Source organism: Dreissena polymorpha, chromosome 16, assembly GCF_020536995.1.
Source record: "Dreissena polymorpha isolate Duluth1 chromosome 16, UMN_Dpol_1.0, whole genome shotgun sequence".
NCBI lineage: Eukaryota > Metazoa > Mollusca > Bivalvia > Myida > Dreissenidae > Dreissena > Dreissena polymorpha.
In genome coordinates, this window is record NC_068370.1 from 46,353,710 (window position 1) to 46,380,046 (window position 26,337).

The 26,337-nt window shown below is 36.4% G+C and overlaps 1 protein-coding gene and 1 long non-coding RNA gene across 3 annotated transcripts in view; both read left to right on the plus strand.

Annotated features, from left to right (window-relative positions):
- Window positions 1-19,212, plus strand: part of LOC127861429 (structural maintenance of chromosomes protein 6-like) — an 87,148-nt gene extending 67,936 nt beyond the window's left edge. The window contains exons 21-27 of one of the 2 annotated variants that reach the window (XM_052399904.1): window positions 1,587-1,724; window positions 6,487-6,605; window positions 8,582-8,681; window positions 13,830-13,988; window positions 16,542-16,697; window positions 17,791-17,888; window positions 19,027-19,210. In XM_052399904.1, coding sequence (XP_052255864.1) covers window positions 1,587-1,724; window positions 6,487-6,605; window positions 8,582-8,681; window positions 13,830-13,988; window positions 16,542-16,697; window positions 17,791-17,888; window positions 19,027-19,114 — 858 coding nt within the window. In that variant the 3' untranslated portion in view covers window positions 19,115-19,210. Of the gene's footprint in view, window positions 1-1,586; window positions 1,725-6,486; window positions 6,606-8,581; window positions 8,682-13,829; window positions 13,989-16,541; window positions 16,698-17,790; window positions 17,889-19,026 lie in introns of both variants that reach the window. The other variant, XM_052399903.1, reaches the window with a different exon arrangement.
- Window positions 3,161-3,779, plus strand: LOC127861433 (uncharacterized). The gene is made up of 2 exons (XR_008040214.1): window positions 3,161-3,368; window positions 3,531-3,779. It is a non-coding gene; the product is annotated as an uncharacterized LOC127861433 (long non-coding RNA).
- Window positions 19,213-26,337: the final 7,125 nt, after the last annotated feature.

A 26,337-nucleotide genomic window follows, 5' to 3' on the forward strand; every position in this document is an offset into this window, starting at 1 on the left:
TCAGTCTTCATAGTTAAAGATGGATCGTGCTCGGTGAAAAGGGGGTTTAATGCATGTGCGTAAAGTGTCGTCCCAGATTAGCCTGTGCATTCCGCACAGGCTTATCAGGGATGACACTGTCTGCTTTTCTCTACTTAGCAAAAATCCAGCTATGGCCGAAAGTGTAGTCCCTGATAAGCCTGTGCGGACTGCTTTGGCTAATCTGGGACGACACTTTATGCACATGCATCAAACCTCTTTTTTACGGAGCACGGCCCATATATTTGTATGTTATTTCTTCTTTGGACTTGTTCATTGATTGGTAAAATAAAACAATAACTTCATAGATTTGAAAAAATCTTCTTTTACATTGTATTGAAACAAGCCAAATAACTCGCAAATTTAAGAAAAATATTAACAAATAATATAGTAATAATCATTAAAGGTGGATCAAATCATACAGCATTTGTAACTCTTCTGGATAATTAAGAGTGATTTAGTAAGATCGAAATTGAGTGTATACAAGCCCCTTTTATTGAACTTGTCTAGCTGTACATTCGTATGTATGTCCTTACGCTTGTGTTTTTTAAATCCTATTCAACTATTTGGTGGATCAATCTCTATCTTAAAGACTAGAAAAAAACTAAATATGTAGATGATTGAACAGCAAAAAAGTTTTCCCGTGAAAAGTTTAGTCATTATCTCCCTTTGCCTGATTTCACATCCTGAGCCTTGTGTTTTCACCTCAACTTTATTACTGGGAGGAGCTCCCTAAAACTTTTACAGTTGAATGACCTTAATTTGTAGATGATTCATAAACAAAATTTTGGGCTTTGACGAGTTTTGGCAGAATGTAAATTAGTCTGTTTTTCCACTATTGGATGAATTGTCCAGAAATAAAGTTTTTAACTCTGATTTAACAACTTGGGGGAATCTCGCTGAAACTTTCACAGTTGATTGACCCTAATGTGTAGATGATCTTGTAGAAAGCAAAATGGGCTGCTTTGAGTGTTAGCAGAATTATACCCACATGTCTGTTTTTCCACTATAAAACAAATTGTCACAAAATTGTGTGTTTTCAACTAGCTACTGGGTGGAAGATTTTGCTCAAACTTTCATGCCTAAATGACGTTCATGTGGAAATTATTGTTTGGAAAGTAATTTTGGACTGTATAAAGTTTTTGCTGGCTGATTGCCCTTTGCTGTTTTGTCAATTGTGAATTTTAAGTGGGGTTTTGTGTGTGTCCTAACATTGGCTGTTGTGGCCTCCGTGTCTTTGACACATTTTTACTTTATTTCATGAGTATACTAAGTGAAGTCCTGTGTTTCACTGAGCCTCATTCTGGGAAGACTGGGCTAAATGCATGAGTGTAAAGTGTCATCTCTAATTAGCCTGTGCAATGGGCACATGCTAATCTGTGACTTTTATCTTAAACTGGAATTTGCTAAGTAGAGACTTTCTTTAAACAAAAATTACCTTAAACGCGTAAGTGTCATCGCTGATTATCCCGTGCAGACGGTTCAGGCTAATTTTGGATGACACTATACGAATTTGCATTAAGCCCTGTGTTCCAAGAATGAGGCTTAACTGCCCAAGTGTGTTCCAGGAGGAAGTGGGGGTGATTGTCAGTCAGTTGGAGGAATGCAAGAGGCACAAAAAGCATTATGATGCCAAACTGAAAGAACAGGAGCTTAAAATCAGAGACGTGAAGGACAGGATTGTAAAGTACCAACAGGAAATTGATGTAGGTTAACCCTTTTCCACTTAGATGCGTATTTTGACGCATTTGTATCCCCTTTAAAAGTATAATTGTCCCCTACCCGTGAAACCGGAGGGGACTTATGGCTTGCCCTCTGTGTGTCCGTCAGTCTTTCACACTTTTCTGGATCCTGCGATAACTTAAAAAGTTCTTCATATGTTTTCATGAAACTTGAAACATGGATAGATGGCAATATGGAGATTATGCACGTCATTTCATTTTGTTCCTTCGTCAAAAATTATGGCTGCTATGGCAACAAATAGACTAGAAATACTGCTTAAAATGGTGTTTTTTTCTGGATCCTGCGATAACTTTAAAAGTTCTTAATATTTTTTCATGAAACTTGAAACATGGATAGATGGCAATATGGACATTATGCATGTCATTTCATTTTGTTCCTACATCAAAAATTCTGGTTGCTATGGCAACAAATAGACTAGAAATACTGCTGAAAATGGTGTTTTTTTCTGGATCCTGCGATAACTTTTAAAGTTCTTAATATTTTTTCATGAAACTTGAAACATAGATAGATGGCAATATGGACATTATGCATGTCACTTCATTTTGTTCCTACGTCAAAAATTCTGGTTGCTATGGCAATAAATTAAAAAAAAAAAAAAAATCTGACAATAATGGTGGAATTTCTGACAATGGTGGAGCCCGTAGGGGACATATATTGCTTGGCAATAGTCTTGTTTAATTTAAGACCTTTCTTAGATTCAAGTTTTAAAGGCTTCATTCCTGACCCTAAATTACTGATGAGCAGCAAACAGCATAAAACCTGGACAGACTGCGAGTGCGAGTTACTCGCAGGCTGTTCTGGTTTTATGCTGGTTGCAAAGCCATTTTCACTTTGCTTCTTATGGGGGAAAGGGTTAAATAATTGATAAAAGAATATGAGAGATATGATTTCTCATTGTTTTCAAGTGAGACAAGAGGGGTGATTTCTCCTCATTTCAAGTGATTTTGCTCTTTTAAATGTTAAGATAGCTTCACCAATATTTCACATGTTCAATTCATCTGTCAATTAAAACAGTTTTTAGCTAACCTGAGCAGAACGTGCTCATGGTGAGCTTTTGTGATGGCTTTTTGTCCGTCGTGCGTCGTGTGCCAGCAACATTTGCCTTGTTAACTCTCTAGAGGCCACATTTATTGTCCAATCTGCATGAAATTTGGTCAGAAGATTGGTCTCAATGATATCTTGGATGAGTTCGAAAATGGTTACGTTTGCTTGAAAAACATGGCTGCCAAGGGGCGGGGCATTTTTCCTTATATGGCTATAGTAAAATCTTGTTAACACTCTAGAGGCCACATTTATTGTCTGATCTTCATGAAACTTGGTCAGAAGATTAATCTCAATAATATCTTGGACGAGTTGGAAAATGATGCCAGTTGGTTGAAAAACATGGCCGCCCCACATTTTTAACCAGGTTTTCCGAAGGAAAAAACTGGTTATTAGATTGGCGAATGCGGGCGGGCTGGCTGGCTGGCTGGCTGGCGGGCTGGCGGAATAAGCTTGTCCAGGCCATAACTATGTCGTTCATTGTCAGATTTTAAAATCATTTGGCACATTTGTTCACCATCATTGGACGGTGTGTCGCGCGAAATAATTACGTCGATATCTCCAAGGTCAAGGTCACACTTTGAGTTCAAAGGTCAAAAATGGCCATAAATGAGCTTGTCCGAGCCATAACTATGTCGTTCATCGTCAGATTTTAAAATCATTTGGCACATTTGTTCACCATCATTGGACGGTGTGTCGCGCGAAATAATTACGTCGATATCTCCAAGGTCAAGGTCACACTTTGAGTTCAAAGGTCAAAAATGGCCATAAATGAGCTTGTCCTGGCCATAACTATGTCATTCATTGTGAGATTTTAAAATCATTTGGCACATTTGTTCACCATCATGGGACGGTGTGTCCCACGAAAGAATCACGTCAATATCTCCAATGTCAAGGTCGCCACGACTAAAAATAGATTTAAAAAAAAAAAAAAAACTTACAAAGGGGGTTAATTTTTTTTGGTCATTTCAAAAGTTCAGTTTGAGTTTTCTCCCTTTATCAGATTTTTTTTTCACAATGAAAACCTGGTTTTGTGACAATTTTGTCCCTTGTTCATTATATGGCTATAGTAAAACCTTGTTAACACTCTAGAGGCCACATTTATTTTCCGATCTTCATGAAACTTGCTCAGAAGATTTGTCCTAATGATATCTTGGATGAGTTCAGAAATGGTAACCTTTGCTTGAAAAACATGGCTGCAAAGGGGCGGGGCATTTTTCCTTATATGGCTATAGTAAAATCTTGTTTACACTCTAGAGGCCACATTTATTGTCTGATCTTCATGAAACTTGGTCAGAAAATTTATCCCAATAATATCTTGGACGAGTTCGAAAATGATGCCGGTTGGTTGAAAAACATGGCTGCCAGTGGGCGGGGCATTTTTCATTATATGGCTATAGTAAAACCTTGTTAACACTCTAGAGGCCACATTTATTTTCTGATCTTCTTGAAACTTGCTCAGAAGATTTGTCCCAATGATATCTTGGATGAGTTCAGAAATGGTAACCTTTGCTTGAAAAACATGGCTGCCAAGGAGCGGGGCATTTTTCCTTATGTGGCTATATATGGCTTTAGTAAAATCTTGTTAACACTCTAGAGGCCACATTTATTGTCCAATCTTCATGAAACTTGGTCAGAAGATTCATCACAATAATATCTTGGACGAGTTGGAAAATGATGCCAGTTGGTTGAAAAACATGGTCGCCAGGGAGGCGGGGCATTTTTCCTTATATGGCTATAGTAAAACCTTGTTAACACTCTAGTTTTATGTAGATTGTGAACTTCTTTTTACATTCATTAAGGTATTTGCTGTATGTTGTTCATTTTTGTAAAGATACTTAGATTCCTTAGACTTGGCATGTACCTGTTCTTAATTCTCTGTCATTGTTCTTCATTTTCCGAGTTCTTGGAATAAAAGTAAGTTATTTTTGTTAAAGCTGCTTTGGTTTTCACTTATAATTAAATTCTTTGAGTGTATTCAGGCGTCTCTGGCTGGACGCCTTTAGTTAATTGAATTACAACCAGTCAGTGGTTTCATCATGACCGGAAATAAGCGTTCGTCAAATAAATATTTCCGCATTACATAAGTGCTCACAAAATTACATAACTCGTAACCGTCCTGTGACTGGTTTATTTGGGTAAGCTATGGAGACCTCACTACCACACCTGGATACGACAGTTGAGTTCGATAATGGTTTGGATCGGTAAAAAAACATGGCCGCCAGGGGGGGGGTCTTTTTCCTTATATTTATATGGTAAAAAAGCTTGTGAACACTCTAGAAGTCACATTTTTTGCCTAATCATCATGAAATTTTGTCAAAACATTAGTTATGTGGATGTCTCGGACGAGTTTGAAAATGGTCGTGATCAGTGAAAAAACATGGCCACCAGGGAGTGGGGCAGTTTTCCTTATATGTATATAGTGAAAACATGTGAACAGTCTAGAAGACACATTTTTTGCCCAATCTTCATGAAATTTGGACATATCTTGGAAGAGTTAAAAAATGGTTCAAGTCTGATAAAAAAACATGGCCGCCAAGGGGCCATTTGTTGTTCATTCTTCATGAAACTTGGTTAGAACATTTGTTCCATTGATATTTTGGACTGCAAAGAACAGGTCATTTCTTTTTATCTCAGGTGAGCGACTTTGGGCTTTTCAGGCCCTCTTGTTTTTATGATCTGGGTAGGGTGTTTCCATCCACTGGACATGTGTTCTAAAATCACAGCCTTAGATGACCTTTTATTACTAAAAAACTATAAACAAGTCAATCACAAGTCAAATGAAACACTTTTGCAATGCTAATCTCTCACAAACAGTGCTATGTATGAATTTGAAACTGTATCATGTTGGCGTTTGAAATCAAGGCCTACTTATTTGGGTTGAAACCGTCCATGATGCTGCTCCGTAAATTCTAGGCATGTGTTAATGAAAATTGTGTTTGTTAAATGGATTCTTAAGGTTTGATTGTATCATATTTTTTTTTTACAGCATATTGATGTAGGTGATATATCTTGTTAAATAGAATCACCTTGGAGAATATCAACAGAAATGTTATGTTTGCAAAATAACTGTTAATATAGCATCACATTATAAATTATTCTAAATACATATACCTTGGTCAACAGGCTGGCTCAGTTTGTAGTGCTGGCCTACTAATGTTAGGATTGCGGGTTTGATTTTCAGCCTGGCCACAAACATTGAGAGGGATCTGAATCTGTAATGGAATATATTCTTTCTTTCTCATAATAACCCATTTATGCCTAGCATTTAGAAAAAAGGCCTTGGCAAACAGCGTAGACCCAGAGTCTGCGCTGTTTACTTAAAGGAATTTCTGTAAGAAATATTCTAAATATAGAAATAAATATACTAAACATCCCTACTTTTGAAAATAAATTGATCCAATTTAGAAGGATCGGAGAGTCCACTAGGCATAAATGGGTTAAAGTATATCATTTGTCAGTTATTGGCATATCTATGAGCACTTTGTACTGTTAATCAGCACATTCATGAAAAGTGTAAATGGATAAATGCACCACATTGAAATTACTAAAATACTCTTGAAAACAGCTAAAACAAATCCATAACATAAACGTGAATCTGTGTCATATAAGTTTTCCTTGGAAATTTAAATCGCCGTATTGAAAGCACAGTGTATCAACTTTGGTCTGTATCTATTTTGCAAGGATGACATTGCCAAGGCGAAGGAAATCCACGAGGAGAGGATCACCACAAGGCGAGGCTCTCGTAACCTTGGCAACGAGATCGCTCAGATAGAACGACAGATCAAGGCTCAGGAAAAACAGTGGGTACCATAATATTTGAGCTTTGAGTGATGCATTTGATGCGATTGTAATTCAACACCATCTTTGTTTTCCTTTCTATCTTTGATATAAACAATTTCAGTATATGTCATAGAACTACAACCGGTTCTATCTTTGATATGAATGACTTCTGCTTATGCCATAGAGCTATAAATGTTTCTATCTTTGTTATGAATTACTTCTTCTTATGTCATAGAACTACAACCAATTTTATCTTTGATATGAATGACTTCTGCTTAAGTCATAGAACTACAACCAGTTCTATATTTAATATGAATGACTTCTGCTTATGTCTTAGAACTACAACCGGTTCTATCTTTGATATGAATGACTTCTGCTTATGTCATAGAACTACAATCGGTTCTATCTTTGATATGAATGACTTCTGCTTATGTCATAGAACTACAATCGGTTCTATCTTTGATATGAATGACTTATGCTTATGTCATAGAACTACAATCAGTTCTATCTTTGATATGAATGACTTCTGCTTATGTCATAGAACTACAACTGGTTCTATCTTTGATATGAATGACTTCTGCTTATGCCATAGAGCTACAACCGGTTCTATCTTTGATATGAATGACTTCTGCTTATGTCATAGAGCTACAACCGGTTTTATCTTTGATATGAATGACTTCTGCTAATGTCATAGAACTACAACTGGTTCTATCTTTGATATGAATGACTACTGCTTATGTCACAGAACTACAACTTGTTCTATCTTTGATTTGAATGACTTCTGCTTATGTCATAGAACTACAACAGGTAGGAAACAATAAATTATGTATGCATATTTTGTTTGCTAAATAAGTTTTTTTTCGCTAGATGACTGCAAAAATGATTGAAGTTGTGCCAAAACCCATCATTCGTGGGTTCAGATTAATTAGATGGCATATACAAATTTTCTTATATTATGCTAACAGTTAAGAAATGTTTGTCTTAAGCAGTACAAAATTTTGGTGATTTTTTTTTTCAAATTATGCCTCTGGCATAGAAGCTAGCAATGCCACAGTAGCCTCTATTTTGTTTGCAATTACGGTCATTCTGCTGACAATTAAGATTATCCAAGAAACAACGACTCTCGCCAAATCTCAGTTGTTTATTTATCGGTGAAACAATAATTTTAATGGTAATGGCTGGTAACATTGCGGGATATAAATTGAAAAGGAACACTAGATTTCAAATGGTTTATGGACTTTCCTGGCCAGGTGCAGTAGTTGAAATGATTTGTATTCAGAATAACTCTGAATGCAGAGAGTATTGCAGACAGCCATTATTATTGACTTCTGGTGAGGCTAGTGTGGTCCAGGTAAAACAAATGGTATGACCAGTTCCCATAATTAAGTATTGATAATTGAAAACTGTTGAAGTGCTGACCATTTTGCGGATAAAAGATATTGTGCAAAAATGAAAGACTACCTGTACCAGCATTGTTCACTGGCATTATGAAACCTAATGGCAAACATTACAGAATTTCACATAATGAATACTGTTAAATTTGCAGTATCAGTATGTAAAGTACAGAAAAAGGTTTATAGAATGAATGCTTTAAATGTTCCACTAGGTGAGTTTTGTATGTAGTTTTAATAGGATTGATACCAGGTTATGCCCATCTCATTAAAAATCAGTCAATAGAATTCTTCTCTCTTTGGACTGTTGCTTTTTGCCTCCCTGAGTGGACTTCTACCAACTTAATTGTCATCTTGTCTTTGAGGTAAAATTAGCCCCGCCCTGGGGAAAATGTTTTCTTTGTAAGAATAGTAAACACTGAAACAAATCTCTGTCAGAGCTAGAATCACTACATTATCACAAAAGTGAATTCAGGTGAGAAAGTCAGGGCCTTCATGCCTTTAAAAAAAAATATGTTATCTTATATATAATATATATATGTTTTTTATAAAAAAATAAGTAGATACAGCACTTTGAAACTTAAGCATAATCAACTGTATTTTAGACACGGTGATCCAGCAGAAATAGGCCGACAGTACAAAGAAAAGCGGGACTCATTCACAAAAATTCGTAAAGAAGTTCATCAGCTGAAAGCATTTTGTGAAGTAAGTTTAGACATAGATCTTTTTATTCTAAGTCAAATTCCTTTTTTCATCTTTGGGCATTGTCATCAAAAGAAGTTGATGAGCCATGTCTGATCTATTTGAAATAGACAGCTATTGAAGTTGGGTTTGCAATTTCAAGATCCAGATAAACGCGGGGTCACTGTATTTCACATTTTTCCCTACACAATGACAAAAAATCCCAATATTTTATTACATAACCCATTCAAAATTGTGAAACTAATATGCATGCTATCATGAAATCGATGATGTTCTGGTTTCCATTTACATGTGTTAGAATCCTGACATTACTATATACTGATACAAATATGCTCTACCATTTAAATAACTGACACAATTATGTCATAAACAATCATCGAATTATTGTTACACCCCTGCAAGCAAAGTGATGTTACTATGTAGAAGTGCAAGATGATGTTTTTGGTTTGTCATTATATTCTTTGCAGAGTTATGTTCTCTTTAATTTAAACAAATTGTTGATACTAACATGATTGTTCAGTCATGTATTCTTTGTAGAGCAAACTGTACTCTGTCTATAAAAAGGAAACTATTTTAGTGTCTTTTATACTTAGTAGAAGTGCCAAACGTTATGTTTATGTTTGTGTATATCACACTATTTTATTGTATAATCATTCTTTCTTGAAAATAAGGCAATTAATTCAACAAATCAATGTGAGGCTTTTTAGCTCACCTGATTGCTCAGGTGAGCTTTTGTGACCGGTCTTTGTCCGTCGTCCGTCCGTCCGTCCTTTAACATTTGTTCGTAAACACTCTAGAGGCCACATTTATTGTCCGTTCTTCATGAAACTTGGTCAGAAGCTTCGTCCCAATTAAATCTCTGTCGAGTTCGAAACTGGGTCGTGCCAGGTCAAGGTCACTAGGTCAAAAAAAAGAAAAAACTTGTAAACACTGTAGAAGTCACATTTCATGCCCAATCTTCATGTAACTTTGTCAAAATGTTTGTCTAAATGATATGTTGGTTGAGTTCAAAAGTGGTTCTGGTCCGTTGAAAAACATGGCCGCCAGTGAGCGGGGAAGTTTTCCTTATTTGGCTATGGAGAAACCTTGTAAACACTCTGGAAGTCACAATTTTTGCCCAATCATCATGAAAGTTGGTCAAAACATTGGTTTTATTGATTTCTCGGACAAGTTCGAAAATGGTCCAGATCGGTGAAAAAACATGGCCGCCAGTGGGTGGGGCATTTTTCTCTAAATGTATATAGTGAAAACGTGTCAACACTCTAGAAGTCACATTTTTTGCCCAATTTTCATGAAATTTTGTCAGAACTTTTGTTTCCTAGATACGTGAGTTAAGTTTGAAAATGGTTCCGGTCTGTTGAAAAACATGGTTTCCAGGGGGATGTGGCAGTTTTCCTTTTATTTATATGGTAAAAAGGCTTGCAAACAATCATGAATTAAGGTCATGTAACTTGTGAGACAACTCTTCTAAATATTGCATTTAAGAATACAGTAGTTACTCCCCTTTGATTATTAATGTTTTCATAATAATACAGTGTAGTTGTGTTTCATTTATGTGTTAATTGTTATTCGAGGTTAGATGTTTTTATGCCCCCTTTCGAAGAAAAGGGGGCATATAGTGATCGGACTGTCCGTCCGTCCTTCTGTCTGTCTGTCTGTCTTTCCGTCACACTTTGCATTTAGGTTTCCAAAAATGCTCATAACTTCTATGTCCCTTGAGATATAACCTTCATATTTGGTATGCATGTGTATATGGACAAGGCCTTTCCATACGCACACCTTGTTTGAGCCCTGTGACCTTGACTTGAACTTAGGGTCCGCGTTTAGGTTTCAAAATCTGCGTTTAGGTTTCGAAAAATGCTCATAACTTCTATGTCCCTTGAGATATAACCTTCATATTTGGTATGCATGTGTATATGGACAAGGCCTTTCCATACGCACACAATTTTTTACCCCTGTGACCTTGACCTTGAACTTAGAGTCCGCGTTTAGGTTTCGAAATCTGCGTTTAGGTTTCTAAATCTGCGTTTAGGTTTCGAAAAATGCTCATAACTTCTATGTCCCTTGAGATATAACCTTCATATTTGGTATGCATGTGTATATGGACAAGGCCTTTCCATACGCACACAATTTTTAACCCCTGTGACCTTGACCTTGAACTTAGGGTCCGCGTTTAGGTTTCGAAATCTGCGTTTAGGTTTCGAAAAATGCTCATAACTTCTATGTCCCTTGAGATATAACCTTCATATTTGGTATGCATGTGTATATGGACAAGGCCTTTCCATCTAAATCTGCGTTTAGGTTTCGAAAAATGCTCATAACTTCTATGTCCCTTGAGATAAAACCTTCATATTTGGTATGCATGTGTATATGGACAAGGCCTTTCCATACGCACACAAATTTTTACCCCTGTGACTTTGACCTTGAAAAAGGGTCCGCGTTTAGGTTTCAAAATCTGCGTTTAGGTTTCGAAAAATGCTCATAACTTCTATGTCCCTTGAGATATAACCTTCATATTTGGTATGCATGTCTATATGGACAAGGCCTTTCCATACGCACACATTTTTTTTCCCCTGTTACCTTGACCTTGAACTTAGGGTCTGCGTTTAGGTTTCGAAATCTGCGTTTAGGTTTTGAAAAATGCTCATAACTTCTATGTCCCTTGAGATATAACCTTCATATTTGGTATGCATGTGTATATGGACAAGGCCTTTCTATACGCACTCAATTTTTTACCCCTGTGACCTTGCCGTTGAACTAAGGGTCTGCATTTAGGTTTCGAAATCTGTGTTTAGGTTTTAAAAATGCTCATAACTTGTATGTCCCTTGAGATATAACCTTCATATTTGGTATGCATGTGTATATGGACAAGACCTTTCCTTACGCACACAATTTTTTACCCCTGTGACCTTGACCTTGAACTTAGCGTCCGCATTTAGGTTTCGAAATCTGTGTTTAGGTTTCGAAAAATGCTCATAACTTCTATGACCCTTGAGATATAACCTTCATATTTGGTATGCATGTGTATATGGACAAGGCCTTTCCATACGCACACAATTTTTTACCCCTGTGACCTTTACCTTGAAGTTAGGGTCCGTGTTTAGGTTTCGAAATCTGCGTTTAGGTTTCGAAAAATGCTCATAACTTCTATGTTCTTGAGATATAACCTTCATATTTGGTATGCATGTGTATATGGACAAGGCCTTTCCATACGCACACAATATTTTACCTCTGTGACCTTTACCTTGAAGTTAGAGTCCGTGTTTAGGTTTCAAAATCTGCGTTTAGATTTCGAAAAATGCTCATAACTACTATGTCCCTCGAGATATAACCTTCATATTTGGTATGCATGTTTATATGGACAAGGTCTTTCCATACGCTCACAAATTTTGACCCCTGTGACCTTGACCTTGAATTTGGGGTCCACGTTTAGGTTTTGAAATCTGCGTTTAGGTTTCGAAAAATGCTATAACTTCTATCAAAGCGTTTATAGGGGGCATATGTCATCCTATGGTGACAGCTCTTGTTTTTAGGTCACCTTATTGCTCAGGTGGGCTTTTGTGACTGGTCTTTGTCCGTCGTCCGTCCGTCCACATTTGTTCGTAAACACTCTAGAGGCCACATTTATTGTCCGATCTTCATGAAACTTGGTCAGAAGATTTGTCCCAATGAAATCTCGATCGAGTTTGAAACTGGGTCATGTTGGGTCAAAAACTAGGTCACAAGGTCAAAAAAAAAGAAAAAGCTTGTAAAAGAAAAAGCTTGTAGAAGTCACATTTAATGCCCAATCTAAATGTAACTTTGTCTTTATGTCTGTGTTAATGATATGTTGGATGAGTTCAAAAGTGGTTCAGGGCCATTGAAAAACATGGCCGCCAGTGGGCGGGTCAGTTTTCCTTATATGGCTATAGAGAAACCTTGTAAACACTCTAGAAGTCACAATTTTTGCCCAATCATCATGAAAGTTAATCAAAATATTGGTTTTATTGATATGTCGTACGAGTTAGAAAATGGTCCAGATCGGTGAAAAAACATGGCCGCCAGTGGGCGGGGCATTTTTCTCTATATGTATATAGTGAAAACATGTGAACACTCTAGAAGTCACATTTTTTGCCAAATTTTCATGAAATTTGGTCAGAACATTTGTTTCCTTGATACGAGAGTTGACTTGGAAAATGGTTCCGGTCAGTTGAATTACATGGCTGCCGGGGGGGGGCAGTTTTCTTATATTTATATAGTAAAAAAAAGCTTGTGAACACTCTAGAAGTCACATTTTTTGCCCAATCATCATGAAACTTGGTGAATAGATTTGTTTTATATATATCTCAGATGAGTTTGCAAATGGTCCCGATGGGTCAATAAACATGGCTGCCAATGGGGTGGGGCAGTTTTCCTTATGTGACTATATAGAGAGAAACCTTGTGATCGAACACTATAGAAGTCACATTTTTTGCCTAATCATCGTGAAACTTAGTCAATACATTGGTTTTATTGATTTCTTGGACAAGTTGGAAAATGGCTCAGATCGGTGAAACACACTTTTTAGCTCACCTGATTGCTCAGGTGAGGTTTTAGGATTGGTCTTTGTCCGCTGTCCGTCCGTCCACATTTGGTTTGTTAACACTCTAGCAGTCACATTTCTCAAGCATTCTGTATCAAAGTTGCTGAAAGATCTCAGTTAAGTTTGATGATGAGCAAAATCACATAATTAATGCCATAATTATTGCCCTTAGATTGTCCAAATTTTCATTATATTATACAACATCCTTGTAAGCAAAGTTTGATGTTTGGGGGGTCAACTCAAAATATAGGTCACCATTTCAAATCTTACAAAAACAAAAACACTCCCTACGCCAGAGCTTTGGTTCAATAATGATGAAACTTGACCAGGATGTTTGTCTGGTCAATATCTGGGTCATGTTTGACATTAGGTAAAGATTGAATGAACCGACTCCTCTCAGGTGAGCGAACTAGGGCCATCTTGGCCCTCTTGTTGACTATGTGTGTGATCTTTGAGGAGCAGGAATTGACACAATTTTGAGATCAATTAAATTTATACATAATTTTTGCGCCTGCTTTAGATAAGAAATTGCTGGGATATTTGTCAACTTTATTGACTGATTTAATTATTCTTTATTCCATTCTGTTAAGAGTCTTGACGTAGCCATGTCAAAGAGGTTTGATCGCTACTCAGAATTCCGGCGGTATATCGCTCTGAGAATCAAGACGTTCTTCGCAATGTTCCTCAATGAAAGAGGCTACAGTGGCAAGATAACCTTCAGCCACAAGGAGGGCACACTGGATATGATTGTGAGTACATATTAGACTGAACTTTTTCACTGAACAGCCAAGGCTGAACATTTTCCACTAGCTCATTGGTTCCCAGCTGGTCACATGAACATTTTCCACTAGCTCATTGATTCCCAGCTGGTCACATGAACATTTTCCACTAGCTCATTGATTCTCAGCTGGTCACATAAACATTTTACCACTTAGATATGTCTTTTGACGCATTTGTAGTCCTTTTGTAAGTTAAATTTAATTAAATACCTTTCTTACTAGATTCAAGCTAGTAAGTTAAATTTAATTAAATACCTTTCTTACTAGATTCAAGCTAGTAAGTTAAATTTAATTAAATACCTTTCTTACTAGATTCAAGCTAGTAAGTTAAATTTAATTAAATACCTTTCTTACTAGATTCAAGCTAGTAAGTTAAATTTAATTAAATACCTTTCTTACTAGATTCAAGCTAGTAAGTTAAATTTAATTAAATACCTTTCTTACTAGATTCAAGCTAGTAAGTTAAATTTAATTAAATACCTTTCTTACTAGATTCAAGCTAGTAAGTTAAATTTAATTAAATACCTTTCTTACTAGATTCAAGTTTGAAAGGCTTCATTTCCAAGCCTTAGTTACATGTACTGATGAGCTGCAAACAGCATACAACCTGAACAGACTGCGTGTTACTCAGAGTCTGTTTTGGTTTTATGCTGTTTGCACATTGCCATTGTCACTTTGCTTCTTATGGGGGAAAGGGTTGATTGCGAGAGGATTGGTCGTGAAGCTATTTCTACAACCAGTCTCCCCCTATTAGGGTGCTTCTAAAAAAATGAATGTCTCGGGATAGTGTTCTCCAATCTTTCATTACATGAATTGATGCTAGTAACAACAAAGCTGTACAAAAAAGTTAGGACTTGCTCAACTTGTTTAAAGTTATTAATTATCTGCAACTGTCAAGGTGTGTTCTGTCATTTTCATGGGCTATTATTTTCCGCCATTTATTTTTACCTCATCTCTAACTAGCAATATGACTGAAATACTGTTGAAAAGAGTGAACAATCCAAATAAACAAAAACAATAACTTTTGTGCGTGTATGATTTTTCATTTATATTTATTCATTCTCTTAATTAGCACAAAACATTGACAAGCAACAAAGCAATAAAAACAGATCTCTTAAAAATGACAGAGAAAAATTCTACAATATGGCATAAATCCACAAGGACCCAAGTCGTGCTTTTTCATCATTTATTAGTGTTGCATAATCTAACCCAAATTGTCTAGGTAGGGTTAATTTATTTATAAGAATTTCCTTCGATGTAAAGCTATCATTTTTAGTGTTTAAAAGCAATTTTTCGCTCTCTTTTTTCAAAGACAATTCTCGGCTTAAAAAAGTCACATTTATCGTCCAATCTTCATAAAACTTGTTCAGAACATTTGTTTAAATGATATCTTGGATCATTTTGAAAATACTTCTGGTCTGTGGAAAAACATGGTCGCCAGGCATCAGAGAATTTATCCTAATAATATGGCTATAGTAAAACCATGTTAGCACTCTAAAAGGTGCATTTATTGTTCACTCTTCATGAAACTTGGTCAGAACATTTGTTCTAAGGATATCTTGGGGCCGCACTGAGCATGTCAGTTACTTTATATCCCAGGTGAGCAACTTTGGGCCTTTCAGGCCATCTTGTTCAAGTTTCTTGTCCGACATTGTACAGGACCCAAATTTGTGTCAGGCATTATTATGTTTTCTCAGATTTGTTTTACATATTTGGCAGAGCTGTAAAATAAAGAAGCAACAAAATACTTGTTTTTAAGTGACTTAATTACATTGTGTAGATGCCTCATACTATATTATGCATTTATCATGCTGTTTGTTACAGTACCCTGCCAATGTCTATGCATGTGGGCATTCATTTTTGTAGTTTTACAGCTTTTGTTTTTATGTAAAATATAAATACAGCTTGATATTCACACAAAATTAAAGTAACATTACTACTCAAAATCAACGAAAATTGCTTACAATATTTTGTAAAATAAACATAACCAATTAAAAATCAATGTTCATTATGGCAATTTGACGAAATTTCAATGCCAGATGTGGTCTGGTAAATTAGATGTTTGTAGATACAAAATGCTCGTTGTTTTTCCATTTTAATTTCCCGCAACAATTTCTATTCATACGACACATGAACACTAACATGGTGTTCGTGTGTCGTATGAATAGATATATTTGCGGGAAATTAAAATAAAATTAATTGTGTCACAAATAAACAAAAACGAACATTTTGTATCTACAAAAATCTTTGTAATAATACCACATCTATCGTTAAAATTGTGGCTTTTGCTATAAGGATCACTAATTGTTTAGGTGTTAACTTTATTTTACGAAATACTTTACAAAATTTTTGTTGAATTTGAGCGTTATAGAGACTTTAAGAGAAAAATCATGTCGTTCTAGATTCAACTGTGAAAGATAGAGCGACTACAATGTTAGTAAGGTCAGCCTGATTTTGTCAGCTGTAACCCTGTAGGGCAATGGCTTTTAACAGATCTTTACAATCACAATAACTAAATTGCAGGTTCATCCCACAAAGTCAGGCAAGGACGAAGGCAACAAGGATCTGCGCTCCCTGTCGGGCGGTGAACGTTCCTTCTCCACAATCTGTCTCATCCTGGCCCTGTGGAAGAGCATGGAGTGCCCCTTCAGGTGCCTTGACGAGTTTGATGTCTTTATGGTGAGCCGCTTGCTCAAAATATTAATTAAGTTCTTATGATATCTCATCTGTTTTTATGCCCGGGATCGAAAGATCGGGGGTATATTGTTTTTGGCCTGTCTGTCATTGTATGTGTCCATGTGTGTGTCCCAAAACTTTAACCTTCTTCATAACGTTTGCAATATTGAACGTAGCAACTTGATATTTGGCATGCATGTGTATCTCATGGAGCTGCACATTTTGAGTGGTGAAAGGTCAAGGTCAAAGGTTTTTTTAAAAATCAAAGCGGCGCATTAGGGGGCATTGTTTTTCTGACAAACACATCTCTTGTTTGAAATGGTTTTAGTCTCAGCTGAGTGACTTGGGGGCCTTTGCTTCCATTGTTCAGGTAGTTATTGCCCTTTTGTTAATTATTTGATTCCATGCAATAAATCTGACTATTGATACATATTTGAAGGAATTTTAAATGCAGCAACCCATTTAGGGTGGATATAGTAATGCTTATGTCAAATTGTTTGGTTTAATTACTTGTCAGGGAGTTATTTCCCTTTGATTAATGACAATATTTTATAGTTAATGTTGCATTTCCGCTAGAGATCTCAATAAATAATGCTCCAAATTTTGAGTCTTCTCAATTCTCCACCACTTTTCTCAAGATTTTCTCAATTTTTTATGCCCCCGGATCGAAAGATCAGGGGTATATTGTTTTTGGCCTGTCTGTCATTGTATGTGTGTGTGTGTCCCAAAACTTTATCCAAACCTTTAACCTTCTTCATAACTTTTGCAATATTGAACATAGCAACTTGATATTTGGCACGCATGTGTATCTCATGGAGCTGCACATTTTGAGTGGTGAAAGGTCAAGGTCATCCTTCAAGGTCAAAGGTCAAAAAAATAAATTCAAAAACTTTAACCAAAACTTTAACCTTCTTCATAACTTGCAATATTGAATGTAGCAACTTGATATTTGCCATGCATGTGTATCTCATGAAGCTGCACATTTTGAGCGGTGAAAGGTGAAGGTCAAGGTCATCCTTCAAGGTCAAAAAAAATAATTCAAAGTGGCGCATAAGGGGGCATTGTGTTACTGACAAACACATCTCTTGTTTTGCAGGATATGGTGAACAGGCGCATATCTATGGAGATTCTAATGAACACAGCCAAGGAGGCCAAGGATCGACAGTTCATATTTCTCTCTCCTCTAAACATGAGGTGAGATGAGGAGCTGATTAACCAATTCAAGGCCTATTTCCTTACATTTTATAAAAGATTATGTTTGCTTTAATTTACCTCGAATGAATTCGATCAGTCAGTACAGCGTTGTGTGGCACATATTGTGCGTTGTTGACTTTTAGCTTGTTACCACTCTAGAGGTCACAGCTTGATGTATGAATATTGGTCAGAAATTTTATCTTGACAAAAGTTGGAAAATGTTACTATCTTGAGGAAACTTTGTCAGAATCTCAATGTGGAAATACATAGAAGAAGTTTTAATTTGGTTCAAATGAGTCGACTATTATGTTGTTTAAATACACTTTCTTAAGAATCCACATTTTATTACTTAATTTTGATGAAATGTGGTTAGAATGTTTGTCTTAACAATATTTGGGCCATGTTTATATCTGAATAATGTTGTGTTAACCCTTTCTCCCATAAGAAGCAAAGAGAAAATGGCTTTTGCAATCAGCATAAAACCATAACAGCCTGCAAGTAACTCGCAGTCTGTTAGGTTTTATGCTGTTTGATACTCATCACTATCTAAGGCTTGGATACGAAGCCTTTAAAACTTGAATATAGTAAGAAAGATCTTTAATTAAATGTAACTTTCTAAGTGACAACACATGCGTCAAAATGCATATCTGAGTGGGAAAGGGGTAAAAAAAGGTCACCAGGTCAAGCCTTCAACAATTTGTGTACCTTGGACACAGGTGAAGTCTCTTTGGCAATCATGGCTTTCTTGTCTGAATTGTGGTAAAGTTTTATTCAGCTTTAAACTAAGAACATAAAATGTAATCATTTAAGTAAATTATGTGACCTTGATTAGATAATCAATCTAACATCTCAACTATGGACTAGATTATAATGGATTTGAGTCTCATTAACTGATGGAAAATATTGTCATAAATTTATGGGAAATATTGCCATTCACTTATGGGAAATATTGTCAGTCACTAAAATGTTTCAACCGTATCTAGTATAGAACAGACATTCTAGACATATGAGTCACTTGTATTATATTTCATTCCTTGTTGATCCATTTTGTGTACATCATGTTATATTATTATTTTGAAGTTGTTCATATATTGTTACACGTGCAATCCTAACACAGCTGTGTCCTGCATGTTTTCAGTAACCTGGGTATCAGCTCTAACAGAATGAGGATCTTTGAGATGCCAACACCTGAAAGGGGTCAGCAGACCCTAGACCCTGACCCCTGAAATGGAATGGGAACCTGAATTTTACTTAAACTTGCACATGTGAAGGTCTTAAGAAACGTGATGGGACACCTTGGTTATAAATTAATGCTTGGACCACAGTTGCCCACACTTTGTTCTTTTTGTCCTTTTTGTATCAAGGAGATACCAGCTCTGCATCATTTGCCTATGCTTGAACCACAGTTGCCCACACTTGTTCTTTTAGTTATTTTTGTATCAAGGAGATATCAGCTATGCATCATTTGCCTATGCTTGGACCACAGTTGCCCACACTTGTTCTTTTAGTTATTTTTGTATTAAGGAGATATCAGCTTTGCATCATTTGCCTATGCTTGGACCACAGTTGCCCACACTTGTTCTTTTAGTTATTTTTGTATCAAGGAAATATCAGCTATGCATCATTTGCCTATGCTTGGACCACAGTTGCCCACACTTTGTTCTTTTAGTTATTTTTGTATCAAGGAGATATCAGCTTTGCCTATTCTTGGACCACAGTTGCCCACACTTGTTCTTTTAGACCTTCTTGTATCAAGAAGATATCACCAGCTTCATGTCGAAATGGGTCTCATGATGCATGCAGCCAGAGTGGCTTAAGACCATTTTGTATGGTAAAGTCATGTACATAAAGTATTATGCTTTGAAGTATCTTTGCTAAGTATATTGTCTATGGGCTCTGCTGATATATACCTGATTCTTAGGAATATGGTTTCAACAGGGGTATGTTGACCCCTGTCATTGATGCAGACTCCCCCTATGTGTGAATCGTGTTTTTGAGAAGCCAAGACAATAACAGACTGAATACCCATAATAATAAAAGTTACAATAATACATATTTACAGTGTTTTAATAAATTCTCTTTTGATAATTGCGAGTTTGTGTTTTGTAAAAAATATTACAAAGAGGTTAATTCATGTAGTAGATATGGGTCAGGCAAAAAACAATTAATTTTGTGGAAATTTTAATCTCTTTGTTTAGATGTCCTTGTTTGCGTGAGTGTGACTTAAGTGTTCTTAATTAAAAATGTATAATTTATTTGATTATTGGGGAAGTTCAAATTCTCTATTGCATTTTGTACATTTTCTTGTAGTAGTTAAAGTATCTGAATATATTTCCAGGGAATTATTGCAGATAAACTTTAAGAATTAATGGAGTGTGCACTGAACATCGTTAATTGAATTTGATTACAGCTAGTTTTAAAATATGATTTACACAACACTTGTCGTGTTGTCAAAATTCCTATTCCACCAATATGTATATGGATACAAGATGAATATTGGACGTCTTAAATATGTCTTTATGCCTTAAAGTTCTTTAAGTAGTTCTCAATTTCACGCATTGGGGATCATTTATCTATATACTGGCAGATTTACTAGAAGATTTTTCCATGATGCATGAGCAGCTGCATAGATTTTATACCCATGCAAAGAAGTGTCGGGTAGTGAACTGGATTCTCCATGGACACCTTCCTATCTGTCTGGTAACAAAAAACCTGTCGAGTGCTTCTTTACTCTTCAAAAACTTTTGCCTATGTAAGTTGCTGAATTGCAAAATTCTGAAGTAAGAGTCCAGATATTCTGTATTATGTCCAATTTTGACATGTAATCTCTCGAGTGTGATCTTGGTGTTTTATCATTATGCTAGTGAATAGGGGTCTTGTAAATGACACATTGTCTCCCAATGATTCAAACTGTAAAACACCATGTTGACGTTTCTGTAAGAAAAGTGCTCAATGATGCCCAAATGTGAACTTTCACCTCTCAGTAAGACCTTAGTCTTGAGCTAGGGTGACCGGTCTGACACGAAGCACTCTGGTGAAGATATGTAATTAATTATTATGCCCCCCTTCGAAAAAGAGGGGGTATATTGTTTTGCACATGTCGGTCTGTTGGTCCGTCCGTCCACCAGATGTTTTCCGGATGATAACTCAAGAAGGCTTAGGCCTAGGATCATGAAACTTCATAGGTACATTGATCATGACTGTCAGATGACCCTTATTGCTTTTCAGGTCACTAGGCCAAAGGTCAAGGTCACAGTGACTCGAAATAGTAAAATGGTTTCCGGATGATAACTCAAGAATGCTTAAGCCTAGGATCATGAAACTTCATAGGTACATTGATCATGACTGGCAGATGACCCCTATTAATTTTCAGGTCAAAGGTCAAGGTCACAGTGACTCTAAATAGTAAAATGGTTTCCCGATGATTACTCAAGAATGCTTAGGCCTAGGATCATGAAACTTCATAGGTACATTGATCATGACTGACAGATGACCCCTATTGATTTTCAGGTCATTAGGTCAAAGGTCAAGGTCACAGTTATTCGAAACAGTAAAATGGTTTCCGTATGATAACTCAAGAATGCTTACACCTAGGATCATGAAACTTCATAGGTATATTGATTATGACTGGCAGATGACCCCTATTGATTTTCAGGGCACTAGGTCAAAGTCAAGGTCACAGTGAATTGAAACAGTAAAATGGTTTCCGGACAATAACTCAAGAATTCTTACGCCTAGGATCATGAAACTTCAAATGCACATTGATCATGACTGGAAGATGACCCCTATTGAGTTTTAGGTCACTAGGTCAAAGGTCAAGGTCACAGTGACTCGAAATAGTAAAATGGTTTCCGGATGATAACTCAAGAATGCTTATAATTAGGATCATGAAACTTCATAGGTACATTGATCATGACTGGCAGATGACCCCTATTAATTTTCAGGTCACTTGGTCAAAGGTCTAGGTCACAGGGACAAAACACATATTCACACAATGGCTGCCACTACAACTGACAGCCCATATGGGGGGGCGTGAATGTTTTACAAACAGCCCTTGTTTTAAAAGGACATGATAAAGTTTAAACCCGAACAAGTCGAGATGCACCAACACACATACCTTTTCTCAACCATTGAGACAGCTAAGTTAAGTTTTAGCAAGCTACAAAGTATTAAACAAGAGGGCTACAGGCCCTGGTGCGCTGGCCTGAGACCCAAAGACAATTTTATTGATGTCATCTTGTGTGATTTTTGTTTTTTACATTTGACTTCTGACCAAGCCTGTTTACCTCATATGACACACAGTTTATGTGGACAGTAACATAATTGGAACAAACGTTCTGCCCAAGTTAGAAAATAAGGTAAACAAGAAGTTTGGTGGACTGTGTTGTAATTCTGGTACATCATGTCATGCAAAGAAAATTGCATCACCTCTTTGCAGCCAGTTTTTTTTTATAGGATGTTTTTACTATCCAAAAAAGTTATGATAATATAAAAACGAAAGTTCTGAGCAAGTTACATGATGTGAATGGTGACAGTGTGATGTCTTGTGTTGTTTAATGAAGATACAAATGAAAAACTGCCCCACCCTCTGGGAGTAATGTTTTAAACGGACTTAAACCGTTATCTAACTCAAAAATAGAGCAAAATAATATCATTTGCAAGTTTCATAATGATTTTTCAACGTCTTATAAAGGCAATTCTAAGTTTTTACCCCACATGACAGAGTATAGAACTAAGCCGAGATATCATATAGACAACGCTTAATATAAATTGATTTCACCAATTTTTAATCACATTTGTCATTATAATGTATCATCTAGAGTGTTCGCACTATACAATGTGTAATACTGATATGTTACGTCCTGAATAAAGATAATCTTTAAACTTCCTATGATGTTATTACACTATTTATAGTTTTATATATCGATTCATAAGAGCAAATTGATGAAATACACCATACAGACATGCAGACCTATGTTTGTCATCATATGCAACTTATTAGAATAAAACTTTGAATTAAAGTACGTGTACACACATAAATATGCAATTTCTATACACACTATTTTGACAATCTTTTGATAATTGAAAGATATTCAATAAAGAACCATGTATGTGTAAAGATACATATTAAAGTCTTAGATTAAAGGGGCCGTCCAACAGATAAAGCGTTGTGTCGACGCGAAACGATATTTTGGGAAACTACGAGGATTGCTTATATAGCTTATATAGCTATAAAATAAATCCGCTTAAAACATGTGCGTGGATCGTTGAGTGGTCTAGGCGGGAGGCTTTTTACCCCAGGAATCCAGGGGTCAGTGGTTCGAGCCCTGTTGAGGTTTACTTTTTTTTCCTTTTTAGCTCATCTATTTTTTGAAAAAAAAAAAATGAGCTATTGTCATCACCTTGGCGTCAGCGTCCGGTTAAGTTTTGTGTTTAGGTCCACTTTTCTCATAAAGTATCAAAGCTTTTGCATTCAAACTTGGTATACTTACTTACTATCATGAGGGGACTGGGCAGGCAAAGTTAGATAACTCTGGCATGCATTTTGACAGAATTATGTGCCCTTTTTATACTTAGAAAATTGTAAATTAGGTTAAGTTTTTTGTTTAAATTAGGTTAAGTTTTGTGTTTTAGTCCACTTTTCTAATAAAGCATCAAAGCTATTGCATTCAAACTTGGTACACTTACTTACTATCATTAGGGGACTGGGTAGGCAAAGTTATATAACTCTTGCGTGCATTTTGACAGAATTATGTGCCCTTTTTATACTTAAAAAATTGAAAATTTGGTTAAGTTTTGTGTTTAGGTCCACTTTATTCCTAAAGTATCAAAGCTATTGCTTTCATACTTGCGACACTTACGTATTATCATAAGGGGACTGTGCAGCCAAAGTTATGTAACTCTAACTGGCATTTTGACAGAATTTTGGCCCCTTTATACTTAGAAAATTGAATATTTTGTTATGTTTGTGTTTTGGGTCGCTTTACTCCTAAAGTATCATAGCTATTGCTTTCAGACTTGGAACACTCACAAACTATCATAAGGGGACTGTACGGAACAAGTTGCATAAATCTGGTTGTCATTAATTTTGACGGAATTATGGCTCTTTTTTGACTTAGTAACTTTGAATATATGGTTAAATTTTGTGTTAACATCCGCTTTTATTCTAAAGTATCAAGGCTATTGCTTTCAAACTTCAAATACTTTCATACTATCATGAGGGTACTGTACCTGGCAAGTTGAATTTTACCTTAACCTTTGAATGATCTTGACTCTCGAGGTCAAATAATTAAATTTTGCAAAAAATGCCATGACTTCGTTATTTATGATAGATTTGATTGATACTTTGACAAAACAACTCTTACATGACATACTACAATAGACTCCACCCAAACCATGCCCCCCCCCCCCCCCGAATCCCCCCTCCCCTTCCCCGCCCCCCCCCCCAAAAAAAAAAAATCTTCTTTTTTTTTAAAGTGGAAAAACATGGTCGCCAAGAGGTGGGGTAGTTTTCTCTATATGTATACAGTGAAAACATGTGAACAGTCTAGAAGACACATTGTTCGCCCAATCTTTATGAAATTGGTCAGAACATTTGTTTCCTGGATACGACGGTCGAGTTCGAAAATGGTTCGGATCGGTAAAAAAAACATGGCCGCCAGGGGGGGGCTTTTTCCTTATATTTATATAGTAAAAATTGCTTGTGAACACTCTAAAATTCACATTTTTTGTACAATCATCATGAAATTTTGTCAAAATTTTGGTTTTATGAATATCTTGGTTGAGTTTGAAAATAGTCGTGATCAGTGAAAAAACATGGCCGCCTGGGGGGTGGGGCAGTTTTCTCTATATGTATTTAATGAAAACATGTGAACAGTCTAGAAGACAAATTTTTTGCCCAATCTTCATGACATTTGTTGGTCAGAACATTTTTCTCCTGTATACGACGGTTGAGTTCAAAAATGGTTTTGGTCTATCTAGTAACATGACCGCCGGGGGGGGGGGGGGGGCATTTTCCTTATATTTATATACTAAAAAAGCTTGTGAACACTCTAAAAGTCACATTTTTTTGGCCAATCATCATGAAACTTGGTTAAAACATTGGTTTTATTGATATATCGGATGAGTATGAAAAAGGTAATGATCAGTGGCAAAAAAGGCCGCCAGGGGATGGGGCAGTTTTCTCTAGATATCAGGGACCTATACAAACAAAGGGATTAGCAAAGACCTATAGATAACATTATTATGTTATCTATGGGTCTTTGGGATTAGCAACCTCGCGATATCCCGTAACAGCACGCAAAATAAACCGGTGCGCGAGATCAGGGACCTATACTTTAATCTCGATCGATTGGTCCCGGTGTAGCGAAAATAAACCGGTGCGCGAGATTTGATAATCTCGATGTATTGGTCCCTGTGTAGCGATAATGCGGCTACACGATATCGAATGCGAGGGATTTCGCTTATTTAACGCGTTACGTTTTTATGTCCCCCACTATAGTAGTGGGGGACATATTATTTTTGCCCTGTCTGTCTGTTGGTCTGTCTGTTTGCGCCAACTTTAACATTTTGCAATAACTTTTGCTATATTGAAGATATCAACTTGATATTTGGCATGCATGTGTATCTCATGAAGCTGCACATTTTGAGTGGTGAAAGGTCAAGGTCATCCTTCAAGTTCAGAGGTCAAATATATGTGGCCAAAATCGCTCATTTTATGAATACTTTTGCAATATTGAAGATAGCAACTTGATATTTGGCATGCATGTGTATCTCATGGAGCTGCACATTTTGAGTGGTGAAAGGTCAAGGTCATCCTTCAAGGTCAGAGGTCAATTATATGTGGCCAAAATCGCTCATTTTATGAATACTTTTGCAATATTGAAGATAGCAACTTGATATTTGGCATGCATGTGCAACTCATGGAGCTGCTCATTTTGAGTGGTGAAAGGTCAAGGTCATCCTACAAGGTCAGAGGTCAAATATATGTGGCCCAAATCGCTTATTTTATGAATACTTTTGCAATATTGAAGATAGCAACTTGATATTTGGCATGCATGTGTATCTCATGGAGCTGCACATTTTGAGTGGTGAAAGGTCAAGGTCATCCTTCACAAGGTCAAGGTCATCCTACAATGTCAAACATCATATAGGGGGACATTGTGTTTCACAAACACATCTTGTTTCGGATTCAAATTATATTATGTTAAATAAACAAGTACCTATTCGTTTAATTGTTGTGTTGTTGATCTCAAAATCAATCATTAATTAGTCTTATTATAACGCAGTATGTCGAACGGGCACCCAATTATCGGACTCTTTGATGAATGTTAATTGCCGGTTGTTTCGCCAGGGTTAAATTGCCGTTGTTTATCGCACGTATGTGCATGTGCAAAAGACTGGTCTTTTAATAGAATTAAAATGTTACCATGTTTTGTTTAAAATAGCA